This window comes from Rhea pennata, chromosome 1 (assembly GCF_028389875.1).
Source record: "Rhea pennata isolate bPtePen1 chromosome 1, bPtePen1.pri, whole genome shotgun sequence".
NCBI lineage: Eukaryota > Metazoa > Chordata > Aves > Rheiformes > Rheidae > Rhea > Rhea pennata.
Genome location: NC_084663.1, coordinates 66,506,832 through 66,520,146, shown reverse-complemented (window position 1 = coordinate 66,520,146; position 13,315 = coordinate 66,506,832). Strand labels below are relative to the sequence as shown.

General features: G+C 41.6%; 1 protein-coding gene across 1 annotated transcript in view; it reads right to left on the bottom strand.

The window, feature by feature from the left end:
- The window catches only part of TMTC1 (transmembrane O-mannosyltransferase targeting cadherins 1), a 149,829-nt gene that overhangs the window by 79,211 nt on the left and 57,303 nt on the right, over positions 1-13,315 (bottom strand). The window contains exons 6-7 of the mRNA XM_062590415.1: positions 8,418-8,499; positions 7,093-7,196 (exon numbers count right to left, since the gene is read on the bottom strand). Coding sequence (XP_062446399.1) covers positions 7,093-7,196; positions 8,418-8,499 — 186 coding nt within the window. The remainder of the gene's footprint in view (positions 1-7,092; positions 7,197-8,417; positions 8,500-13,315) is intronic.

Genomic DNA, 13,315 nt, shown 5'->3' with positions numbered 1-13,315 from the left:
CTGAGATACTCGTCATCACTGATCCTCAGGAAATTAAAAAACAGAGCTCATAAACCCACTGTGATAACATTTCTGGAAACAGTCCATCATGCCCTCAGAGAGTTACTGCCCGGCACTAGCAGGAGAGAAAGCAATGTCCTGAACACGCTCCTTTGCCTCAGAGACCGTCTGGGTCTAGCCCTCCAACATGAAAGCTTTCTGAAAATGAAATGTGTTGCCCTTGGGAATAAGCAGCCTGTGCTTCAGCTAGGCACTCTCCACTCCACATGTTGGCTTTTGGCATGGAAGGCTTATCGCCTAACCAGCATTTGTAATGAGCTCCACAGCTCATTAAAAATGGCTTAACAAGATGTTCTCCAGAGCAGTACTGCCTACCTGGGTTTGTTCATTAAACCAAGAAACCCTGACTAAGGGAGATGCTCAAGTCTTTCACACGGCCCTGGGAAAGTAGGTTCCTCTGGGAATAGAAAGCTACCGTAGGGTGGCATTTGCTTTGTAATACCATCTTTCAGACTGGCTTTATTTCTTTTTCCCTCACCTCTCTTGGGATAAAAAAATACATATTTTAAATTTAGCACACGGATTGCCTGGCCACTGGGTGGGCATGACAGCAATTCTTACTGACACTCTTTATTACCTTTGTCCAGAGATCAGCCCTGCGCTCCAGGTGACTAGAGATTACATGTCAGGGCTGAAGTTAAGCACCTTTGGGCACAGAGTAAAAAGCACTGGCAAAACAGGCAGAGCTTTTCCACTAAGGAAGCATGTGCAAGCCCAGCTAATTAAGGGCTGATACATTGCAGGAGTCCATTTTAATGCCAGCTCCTAGCCTAAGGTCTAGCACAAATCCCATACCAGAAGAGCATGCACTTGACTTCTATTGCCTTGGCAGAACTGGCTGGCTCAAGGACCTACTTCTTCAGCACAGATCTGCTGTATGCCTCTTGGTAGTTCATTCCCTTTGAAGTTATAACCGGGATGATTAAACATATTGCTCAGAAAACAGTCACAAATCTGTGTGAAAAGAATATATGCCATTTTTTATGTCTAAGCATTTATTCATCTTTCTACTGTACTGAATTCTCATTTACCTGATTGAAACACTAAAGATAATGTAGAAAGCCAGTTTACAGAGAGAACAGTTCGACCACAGGAGAATGCTATCTCAAGGCAGTCTTACTAGAAATACATTAATTATTTAAATAGTGACAACACAAATAAAACTGCTTCATGCCCAGAAAAAAAATGGGCTTAGGGATATCACCAAGCAAATGCCAGCAGGAATTATTACAATTTGATTCCCAAAGATATACATTAAAAATATATATTTTCTTAGTTTGGAATTGACAGGATTTAATCTTTTTCACACACCTTGAGACATGCTGTGCACTGGACTTTTTTTTTTTTTTTTTTTTTTTCTTGTCTTATTATGGTGTTAGTAATACAATCTGCTTATTCAGAAGCCTCATACTTTTCCCCCCCTTCCAGAACGGCAGAATAACGAAATGTTGTGCAGAATGTCTGAAGTATGACAGCCCGCTGCTTAACACTCTGCTAACACTCCAGCTGCGGCTCAGTACACTGTTTACATAAAGCTGAGCAGCTCTCAAAACCTTCCTAATTACATTCTTCTTCAATTTTCATCTAATTCAAGCAAGAATGTTGCAGCAGAGGTCTGGTATCGGTTCCTGTATTGCAGTAACTTACCCATAGCAGATTTGGGGCTATGAGATTTCAGCGACTGGAAATCCGCATCCTTTAAGGTAAGATACTTCCATTCTGTAGCGTACAACAGATCATGTGGACAGGTTCTAATGGCAGTGTTTAAGAATAGCAGGATTTCCAACACTTTCATTTCTGCCTCAGCCAAGAAGTGGAGCAATTTTCTTCTTCCGAGCTTTCTCTTGGCAGGCAACATACTCAAGGACACACAGAATGTGGCTTTCATTTATCTAACTACAAGTTTTAAGATATTTGGCAAAATTAGAAAATCCAGTACCTCACAGGGACCACAACATTCACACTCTGACTTCCAATGTTCTTATTTGTACCTTTGTTCAATTTTTATTGGAATTATAGCAATTTAAGATTTTGAACAGATTATGAATTCTTTTAAAAATTGAAAAATTGTCAGATTTCAGAATATTTCTACTTCTAATGGTTAAATATATCAATTTTCTGCCCATGCTACAGTCGAAATTTGTGCTTTCCAAGATTAGAGAGGATTGTATTCATGTCACACAGAACGCACGTTCATGCTTGTCCAAGCTTGGCCATACCAAAGGTCTAACCTTGACCAGGTTTCTCTCTCCAGCAGTGACCAAAAACGAATGTCAAGAAAAGCATGCAAGAACGGGATAAGAACACAAAAATCTTTTTTCCAGTTTCTAGCTAGTAAGATATCCCTCAGCTGGATGTTGGTTTTGCATATTTAGTAGCTTAGATTTCTTTCTTTAACTTAGTGAATCTCTCTCTGAGCCTGTATAAGCTTTCAGCACATCTACAGCATCCTGCTGGAAGAAGTTCCAGAGCTCAATTACCTGTTGCATATAGAACCATCTCCTTTGGCTTGTTTTGAACCTGTCTCCTCTTAGATTCATTTGATTCACTTTAGTTTCCGTGTTGGGGGGAAAAAAATATTCAAGTGAACCAATACTGCCCTCCTCCATGCAGTCATGGATGTGTAGACCTCTCCCTCATGTCCTCAGTCATCTAATTTACACTACAAACATCATAAGAGCTGACAAAATCTGACCTCATTAGAGAATACTTTTTCAAACCCAGGTTCAATCATAAAACCTATTCCTAATCTTAGCTGTACTCCACTAATCCTTGCCAGACTCAGAACAAACCATACCTGTATAACTCACCAGTCCACATAGAAACGTTGCAGAAACTAGCAATACTGCTTTGTTTTCACCCCTTATTTTCAGCCAAGACCCCAGTCTCCAGTCCAAACTTTATGTATGTCACAGTGACAATCCCGCATTTCCAAACTATTATTTTTTTAAACCCATTTGTTGCCACCAGCCTTCCTCCTAGCCTCACAGACTTGGCAAAATCTTGTAATAAGTTCTCAAGTTTGTTGTAAATCATAACATTTAGCCTGGCAAGGTATGCACAATAACCACATTTACAGCTCAGTGCAAATAAAAAGTCTTTTACTTGCAAACAGCAACTCCCATTTGTGCCCTGCGTAATCTTTGGAGAATTAGAAAAACAACTCCCCTGCTGCCCAAGCACTAACCCTGCCTTTAGTGATATTTCAGGCATTAGTACCCCACTCCAAGATTCCTCTGGGCAAAACTGACCTTTCTTATGGCTTCATGGGGTTTCTCCCTTCTGGCAACAGAGTGATACTTTCAGTCTCCACACAGAGGTAGATTTGAAGCCATTTGCCTTCACTGACACCAGACTCCAAACAGAATTGAAGGAAGTGCAGGACTTGGCACTAAGCTTAGCTCTTCCACTTCTATCCTTCTAAATCCTAAAATAAACTGCAAATAGCATCCTAGCTTTATATTCAGTGCTATGGCCTAATTGCTGCCTCAAAACTCACTAAAGACTTCTCACATCGACTTTTCAGATGCTACTGCTTTAAGTACCCACGTCTGAAGAACATGCACTGCTCAGCAGCTTCTCCTAGCATGGTACATAACTAAAAACTCCCCTGATTGCCAGGATAACCACCAGCTGGGTAAGTGACTACACCCAATAGCACAAGCCTGGATATCCAAGGTCTTCTCAAGCCTTGATGTTCTAGAACCTCACCTAATGCCACCTCCAACTCTGAGGCCAGGAAGTTGTATCAGATCCAAATCCACCCTTAAGCAATGTACTCAGCTGACAACATGTCTTATTTTCACCTTGTGGAAATCCCAGGTTTGAAAAAGAATTTTTCCTCTTCCCTTCTCTCTTTCTTATACCTAAACTGAGTGCTAGCCCTGAACTTCAGCCTGCCTTTCCAGCTGGCCAGACACACAGACCTGCCTGAAAACTAGGCCAATGCCGTTCAACCTTGCTGGCTCCAGCTGACATCTGGTACAGCCACATTCACTGGTGTAATGTTAGTTCTGCAGCAATTATTTGGGCTCTGACCATGGTAAGATGCAGCTCCTTTTCCCCTAACTCACAGCCAGTTCTATCCCTAATTCTTCCAAGAGCTCTCAGGCAAGAATTACAGTTTGAGCAAGAAGGTGAGGAGGAAAAAGCCTTCCTGCCCACCTTTCAGGATTCAGCGCTCACTCGGGCTGCCCTAACTCTGCTGTTGCAAGCCCCAACACCCCACAAATTTTGCAAAAAATTTGCCACCCATAGCTGTCCAGAAGCTTATGCTAAAATATTATCCAGCTAGATGAATGAGTCCTCCCCCAACTCTGAGAGACTGGTGAGATAGAAAAATAGAGAACAGCTCTCTGACCCCTGTTTTCTCATTTGTAGATAGATCCTGCAGGTTTAGTATGAAGACTAATGCTGCCAGTGGAGACATGCCTATAGTTAGCTCTGAGGCAGTCAGTGGGTCACTGACTATTTTGAAGCCAAAGATTATTGTTTAGTTTCCAGAAAGAAGGCATTCCTCAGCAAGCTTAACTTGCCAGCAGGTGGATACTGCAGGCTTCAGATAACACACGGTATCCGGACGATCGGGTTTTTGGCTCCAGCTCAGGGTAATGGTTGGGTTAAGGTTTGAGTTTAGGAAAATAAGAATTGGAGCAGACTCTGCAGGTCCCGCAGATCTAAGACGAAGGCTTATGCCAGCAGACTAGGGTTAAGGTTAAGGTGAACAGGAGCTCAAGGCTCAGCTTCTTTCTAGACTCTAAAGAACAGTGGTAAGTGCTGAACAGGGGCAACAGCAGGGCCCTGAAGGCACTAGCAGGACAGCCAGGGGAGTCTGGGACCTCCATGCACTGCCCATTGCTCCAGGAGCCCCATTTAAGTTCAGCCATGGCTGTTGGCTGGACTTTGGACCCACATTGTCACCAGCCCTAGGGCCTATTTGGCCCTATCTCCTCATAGTATGCTCTGGATGGACCCTCGGCCTGGTTCATCACCTTGCTGAACCAGGGGCAGTCGATGGACCCCATCACCACACCCTGCTCTGCCCCTGTGTTCAGCCCCATGGAGTTGCACCCCTTGATGAGGGCCTGGCCTGCACAGGGATCACCCTCAGCCCTTGGCTCACCTGCTCTTGCTGCTCTCTGACAAAATCGCAGCCCTCTTTCCCCTAACTTTTCCCCTACCCATAATTTTTCCATGAGCTGTTGTGCCAGCCAACGTCATCCTCGCTCCTGGCAGCAGACCTCACCCTATGGTTTTGGTATTCAGCAAAGAGGAGTCTTTGCAGGATTCAGACACAAAACTAATCTTCAGCTCCTGTCGTCAGGAACTATACCCAAGCGTTCACAATGATTGCTTGGTGCTAGTTTAGGAGAAAAGGAACTGACAAGCTCAATTAAGAAGCATGGATATTAGAAAGCCATAAAATGTCTGGGATCAGGGCTTTCTGAAGGTTTTTTTTTTTTTTTTTTTTTTTTTTTTTTTTTTTTTTTTTTTTTTTGGCAAGGGGAAATGACTGTTTGGAGCAGGAGTTGTTGCTGGACGACAGGTGATGCCAGGGTTACTGCTGGCACTAGGCAGGAGCTGACAGCAGTGCTCTCACCTGTCTTTCATGAGGCTTATAAAGTTCACAGTGCAGATGGTAAAAATAATCACTGTCAATACTCCAAGAATGACTTAGCTTTCAGGTTTAGAATCTTCCCCTGTCATTATAAAATGTGATGAGTCAAACATACAAACTCATTTGCAGAGATTGAAGTAACTGGAATCAGCCGAGGATCATTTATAACTTGATTACTTCTGTCTCAGCATAAATATGTCAAAAACAGACAAAAATAAAACCTTCACACTGCGTCACAAGGAGCTCACTATTGATTTCTCCACCAGAAATGCTGCGCACAGATCAGAGCTTTTCAAATCAGACATCATGTTTCCTGAAAGCAGTTTTAGCCTTGATGGTAATAGGAGCTGTTGTTGCATTATCACAAGGATCTCCCAAAAGAGATCCAGTCTGGTTTTACAGCAGATGCTGAATAAGAATTTCTTGAACTTAAAATGTATCTCAGCTGCTATTGCACTGCTGGAATTAGGAACTAGCAAGGCCAGAAAGTGGCACAGAGGAGGACTGTTCCCCTTTTCATTGAGACATCAAGAAATACCTCCAGAAACTTCCAAATTTTCTTTCCCCAGTTCAGTAGCAAACCAGAGCAATCAGTTATTCACCTACCCTGTCTTAAAAGCAAATCAACTTCCTTCCACTCTCTTGGAGCACTCTTCCAGTTAGACCTGGAGCGAAGAGTATCATTTGTCAAATCACGCTGTTGGTCTGGCCCAACAGAGCCAGAAGAACGTAACATCATCCTGATCATGCACAGGGTACCAGGCAAGGAAAAATCATTTTGCAGGATTTAAGCATCTCTTTCTCTCAAAAAAAGAAAAAAAGACTACTGATAAAATAACAAAATGAAAATCTGCTAATGCAAATTTCAAATTTGTTATTTTAATTATTCCCTGGCAGCCCATCCTACTCTCAGCTAGAACTGTGTTGTATTACATCAGTAATAGATGCTCCTTAGATCTCTCCTCCTGCTTTCAGAGTACTAATTAGTCATCAATATTCTACTAAGAGGCATGATCACCCTCCCCTTCTACAAGCTTCATCTGAAGCAAAGACTGAGCATTTGTGTCTCATATCTCAGGAGGAATCAGTTTTAAGGTTTGAGATTAGGCCTTAATCACTGGGCTTTCTAGTCCTGTGCTCAGACAATTAAATTATATGGTTTGGGTTTTGCATAAAAATAAAACCACCGTTTTCAGTAAACAACCGTATGTAACATAATTCTACAGGAACTGGAGCATGCTTTAGGGTTCAAATAATGCTGATTGTTTTCCATTCTAGACAGAGCAATAAGAAGCAATTAAGTTAACACAACAAAACGGAGTTCTCATTCACCATCTGTAAAACATTTTAGTTTAGGAAAAAAATAATGCTGAGATGACACTTTTGAAAAATTTTTTTGATTAGTGGTATTGTACCTTGTCAGTAAATATGGTGAGAATGAAGCTGGATTGTCCTGTTCTGAAAACATTGGCATGGATCCTCCCATTATCCAGAGGCGGAAATACAAAATGAGAATCACCTTCAAAGAAGAACATCTAGTTTAGTAACACGCTACTGAAGAACTAAGGCCTCCAGCAATTTTTTTTGATAGCTCTCTTATTTTGACTAAACCACTAGCTGACTTGCTTCTGAGCATACAGTAAAATGTCAGTTTTGCAACTCTAAGCATCCTTCAGGTGGAGGTGGCAAAATTCAACCCTAGCGTCCTTGTTCATTTTCCTGACTCTCCAAGGCTGCTAGGAAGGGGAAATGACAGTGCCCAGGGCTCACACAGGCAGGAGGCCAAGTGGGCTATACAGAGAAGAGCCTACCCCTGACTTCCCTACACAGTCCCCTGCACTGCTGCCCCCTTTTCCACCCCATCAGCTGCATCCATACTCTCTCACTATGGAGTCCAGGAGAGCTTTGGAACTAAACCCTCCAAGGCAGGTGACTGCATTAGTCTTCTCAACATCATCTACGAAACTATGAGTATCCAAGTGGAGAACATCCCAGTTCTCAACACAGACAGCATACTACGCTTGTCTGTCACCCTGTTGTGGCTCTGACTACGGAGTTTTACAAACAACCTCTACCTAAATGCAGAGGGAAAGACAGGGCTGATACCTTAAAAACCACCACTATTCACTCATGTTGGCATTGGTCTAAGGACAAGCTCACATTGCACAACCCAAGACTCTGGAAAGATCTCCGCTGGCAGGCACTTCACCATCTTCCTGGGAACCACTGGTCTTCACAAGATGAGCAAGAGGATCTGGTTTACAGAGGAGCACAGGGAGCTGCACATCCAGCAGGCTCCTGCTGGTGACCATTTTTTCCTCCTGCAATTTGTGAAGCCATGCTTGGAGTGCCCCAAGGACCAGATATTTGAAGGCAGAGCTTTTCTTGTGACTCTCAGTGAGGCTGCTTTGAAACTAACAGCATGTCATTGAAAGTCAGTATTTGCCAGTCAGCTCAATGATACACAGGTTCCCCCCAAATTTACAGACAGAAATACTTGCAGATGATTACAAGGTTGTAATGACAACCACTAATAAATTGTAAGAAAATCTGAACTGAAAACACAACACAGTAATATTCTTTTCTTTCTGTCCAGCTGAAATTTTCTAGACTACGTCCCAAGACAAGTGATGTGTTAAGGCCTACCATCTCAGCTTTCTGACTCTGCTGGGATCCAATGGGACAATACTTATTCTAGGCACATGTACACAAATACAAGGTCAACTCCATTCATACTTACATAGCTTACCACCAAAGCAGCTCTCTTTAAAAATGGCCTTGCAGTATACAAGAAATTCTGGTTGTTATTTGCAGTCAGGTAGCTGAAATGTAAGGAAACAAATATTTATTGAAATACTTTGGAGCAATAACTCATTTTTCAAACTGGAAAAAGAATTGCTTGTGCTTCGTATTAACTACCCTAAACTAACTTGCTATAATAATAAGTGATTATCACTTTTATTCTTCAAAGTCCTTTCCATGTGACTTAATTATGCCTGCAAAATACTGAGAATATTTCAAATAATACGTACTATGATACACTATAGTTTCCTACCAAAATGTTTTTTTTTTTTTTTTAAATCATCAATGAACTTCTCAATCCTTATAAAAATCCATGTGTGTGTCTCTAAGATTGCGGTCTCCAATCTCCCAGAAGAATATATTGAGACACATTTTTAAAAGGTCACCCAAAGAGAGCAATAGAGCAATTCAGTTTCAGGCCATGATTAAAATGCAAAAACTTCTTGTTCTCAACTCTCTACTCAGTCTCTAGAGAAGGAAAGAACTGAACTTATTTTAAGCATTTTTTTCCTAAAAGTATATTACACATATGTAAGTTCCATTACAAGCCAAATGACAGAGTGCTATGATAATTAATGGCAACAAGTCAGACACAAAGGTAGTTTCTTGTTCTAAAAGCATTTGTGAAAACCATCCTGTTTCTCAATGAGTAAAATTAAAATAATTCTGAAATATATAGTTTTGGCTCTATATAGTTTGATATAAGGTAAATGCACTTCCCAAATTCTAATGAACTTTTTTAATATAACAAACGGTACCATCTCTACGACATTAACTCAATCATAATTTCAGTTCTGTGGAATCTTACAGTTTTTTGCCATTGTAAAACAAGTGATAAGAAACAAAAATAAAGAAGGGAATACAGAAAAAAAGATAATAAGATGACAAGAAAGTAGAGAGAGACTATTTTAAGCCAATAGAAATTGGATAACTTTTGAAAAATTGACAAATAATTTTAAGAAGTTAAAAGTAACAAGTAAACACAATAAATACAGAACTGAAATATTTGTAGGTTCCTCTGTGTAACGTGCAATCAGTAAAAGTCATCTGCCCTGGGATTTACAAAAACTACAGAATGAATCACAGCAACCTGCACAGAAGTTAGCTTTGCATGCATGAAAGTCATACATTTTTTTTTCCTGATCATCTAGCATATGAAATACATCTTACTTCCTCTCCAGATTCCTTAATACAGTCTATCATCTGACCACTTCTACCTCTTAAATCTTTAGAAAAAAAGAATATTGCAGCACTCCCTAATGTTGCCAAGAATCCTTAATATCTGGCTTTTTATTCAAAAATTTCTACAGTAGGAAGTTTGCAATTCTGGTCACCATGGAAAGATGGAGAAAAGATTACGCCGCAAATAAAAGCAGTAGCAGCAAAGCCACCATGAAACTGAGTTAGAATTTAACCAGAAGTACATCTGGGTGCTCTCTAGAAAAAATTGCTTTTCAGAAAACTTACGTAAGTTCGGTAACGAACGACATATTGTAAAGAAAGTCGAATGACCTTAGGTCTTTGGTGCCTACTTATTTACAAATGTTGACATTTAAGCACAGAATCTAACTCAAATGTCAGACTAGTCTTCAAGGGCTGAACTCTGCAAAGTGCAAAGTTTTTGAGCTCCCATTGATTTTAATCAGGCTCCAGCAAGTACAAGCGAGATGAAACTAAGTCTTCAGCTTTCAGGCTCCAAGAAAGGTCAGATTGGCCTTCAAGCATTCACCATGGCCCTGCTCCAAAACCCACTGGAGCCAAAGGGAAAGACTCTCAGTGACTTTAACAGCACTTGGATCAAACTCTGGTCTTTTGTTCCCTATTGGAACACTTTATGAAACTCAATCCCCTTGTGAATTTTAGTAAGAACAGAAGTTGTATTTTGTTTATATTTTTATGGGTGGAGCAGCGGAGTGCCCTCTGTTATCCAAGTTGCCTGACTCTTTTTGTCACAAGGAACCTGTTTTCACTTGCTTGTAGTTTTGACAAACTGTAACACTTTGGGCAGAAAATTTCCATTACAAACAGTTGCTTGGGGGAGAAGGAGGGGAGGGAGAAGGGGGAGCCAGAACAGCTCAACTTTTTCCAAGACTTCATTTAGAGAAAGAGGAACACTTTTACCAATATTAAGATGTCTGACAAGTTTGTCCTTGAGAAACTGTATCACCTCCATGCCTTGGACCAGTGAAAAACTTGTGAAGCTGCTATCATCTCAGCGCCATGTATTTTGCCACCCTCCGGAACAGCCACCCACATTCACACAACTTACAAGTCGCTGGGAAGCAACTGCAGGGATGGGGAGGACAGGCAGACCCCACTTTGCAGCTTCCTGGTGGAGATGACCAAGCATTTAACAGATAAAGCTTCCCAATTTGCATCAAAGATATTCTAGCTGAAACAACTACTAGAAACAATACACTATTTGAAGAGCAAGCAATTCAGTGAAGAAAGCTAGGCTTCATTTTAGATTGCTGATGCCCAGAAAACTGCATCTGTGCTTCTGCTTCGGGGCTTGTAAAACAAGACCCTGATATAGATCTAAAGATTGCCAACCACGAATCCTCACCATTGCCATCTCTTTGTTCTCCATCAAGCCTGGCCTGAGGAGAAAATTAAAGACTGAAAATAAATGTAAATGGAAGGCAGTAGTTGCTCTTTCATCCTTGGCAGTAAAGTGTAGGAAAGCTTTCTCTTTACACATTCTGATTTTGACTTTTTGGGGCCTGCCCAGGAATAGCTAAAAATGCTTGCAGCATTTTCACACCTTCTTTGCAGCAAGTACAGCACTATGCGTGTTACCAAACACGGTTCAAGGCATCAGTTAATCTACAAGCCAAAGTTAAATTCAAAATCCCACTTGGTCCCTCGCAATTTTAAATTGTGTTGTTGTAGAAAATCTGAGAGAGGAGAGCAGAAGACAATAAAAAACCCTCTACCTTGACACTACTGCCAATCACTGCTCTGCACTGCAGTACGATCGGCAGCAAGCACAAAGGCACCACAGTGGAAGAGAAAGATAACTGGGAACAGGTGAAGCAAGCAAGTTCAGAGCACCCTGAACTTTCTGATCCTTTCTGCAAATGCTTTTACCACTTTGCAGTTTCAGTCAAGAAATGTTTCTTTCCATAACTGTTCAATCAAGAAGCAAAAGTTTTCCATCTTAAGGAAGCTGTTGTTATGAAGTTTATGTGGAAACCATGAAAGATAACATTGATCATTGCTTGTAATCCAGCTGTTTGCCCATCAAATTAATCTACACAAGCAGCATAAACATACAGGTTGCACTCAGTGGATCAAGGTATTGTTTTTACAAGAACCATGTGGTACTCCCAAGTACCTTATGAAGGCTACCACTTGGTTCAGGAAAAGTAAGTAGGAAAAAAATTTTTTCTTATGTCTGGTGCAGGCAAAGAACGATATACAGCTCAAGTATTAAATTCAAAGGAATTGCAAGCGGCACCTGGAAGAAGTTTACTTAACGTCAGCGACACTCTGTGCGCAACATATACATGTAAAACTGCAGCTTGCAAATGCATTCAAAACTAGGTTGAACTTTGCTCAGGCCACATTTAAAACAAAGCCAGGCAACAAGCCCCTTTATTTTGTACTCTACCTAGGCTAATCGAATAAATTAGTATTACAAAAGTTCTACTGTCTTATACCTGTTTAAAACAGCTGCCGTTTATAAAGTCATTTACAGGTCAGGTTTCTGCGCATTTGCAAGCCACATAAGGCTGCCAAACCTCCCGCTGCTAACAGGATCCACCCCGAGCATCGCAGTGTGGCTCCTCCAGCCAAAACCCCCATGCACGCGCGCTCCCCGCTGAGAGCAGGCGTGGGACGCACGCGAGGGAACTGTATTCACAGTAGCTCCACGCAGCAACGTGCTACCTCCGGAGCATAGAACGAGGCGAACGCTTCAAGACGTGCGGGTCTCTCAGATTTTCATAGCGGGAAGATAAAATCAGAGCAGGAAATCCAGATTGCCAGGTTTGCTGAACGAGTGTGAGAGGAGAGCCTACTTGGACAGCGGTTCAACCTCCGCTTGGTGCCAGCTTTCCCGCAAAGCGGAACAGCGTGCCACTGGCTACTCACTACCTTCTAAAAGCCTTTCAGGAACACTCCCTAAAGCAACCAGAATCACAACAAACAATAAATCCAAGAAACACTTAACATCGCAGGGATTTCTCTCACACAGTTCGAACGGAGGCCAAGACAGATACTTGGCAGCTTTGGCTTCCTGAAAAGCACAGCTCATCCCAAAATCGAGTACATCATGAGCGCGTTCAGAGATGTTATAATTGAAGACAGCAGGGTAGGTGGCCTAGTAAAACTCAATACTGTGCAGTTTACAGGAATGTAAACTTTGCTTGTACCAGATGGACTTTGTGTTAATCAAAACAAACTTCTCTACGGAGCAGGCAGCTTTTTTAATTCGCCTTTAATGTTGACATCATCTCGAGTTTACAGCAAATAGCAGGACAGCTTCTCAGCTGCAGTTAATTGCCATGACTTTGTAAGCTATCCTGAACCGGTACCGGCAGCACATTTATCCCACACTGTAGTTTTGGTATAAAATGAAACTCACTTTCCTCTTCTCTTTGAAAACTTTCCCAAGAAAAGCAAGCAAACACCTCAGATGGATGCTCCCCCCTTGAGGACACCTACAAGACTAAGGTGAGGACACAGCAGAACAAGCTCAGGTGTTTCAAGTGGTTGTTTTGCCCAGGTTGCTCTCCTGTGAGAAGATCATTGCTCCCATTTATATCCTGATGGTGGGCTTCTCAGGAAAAACCTCCAACCCCAAGCAAATGCCAGCATTTTGAAATAACACTT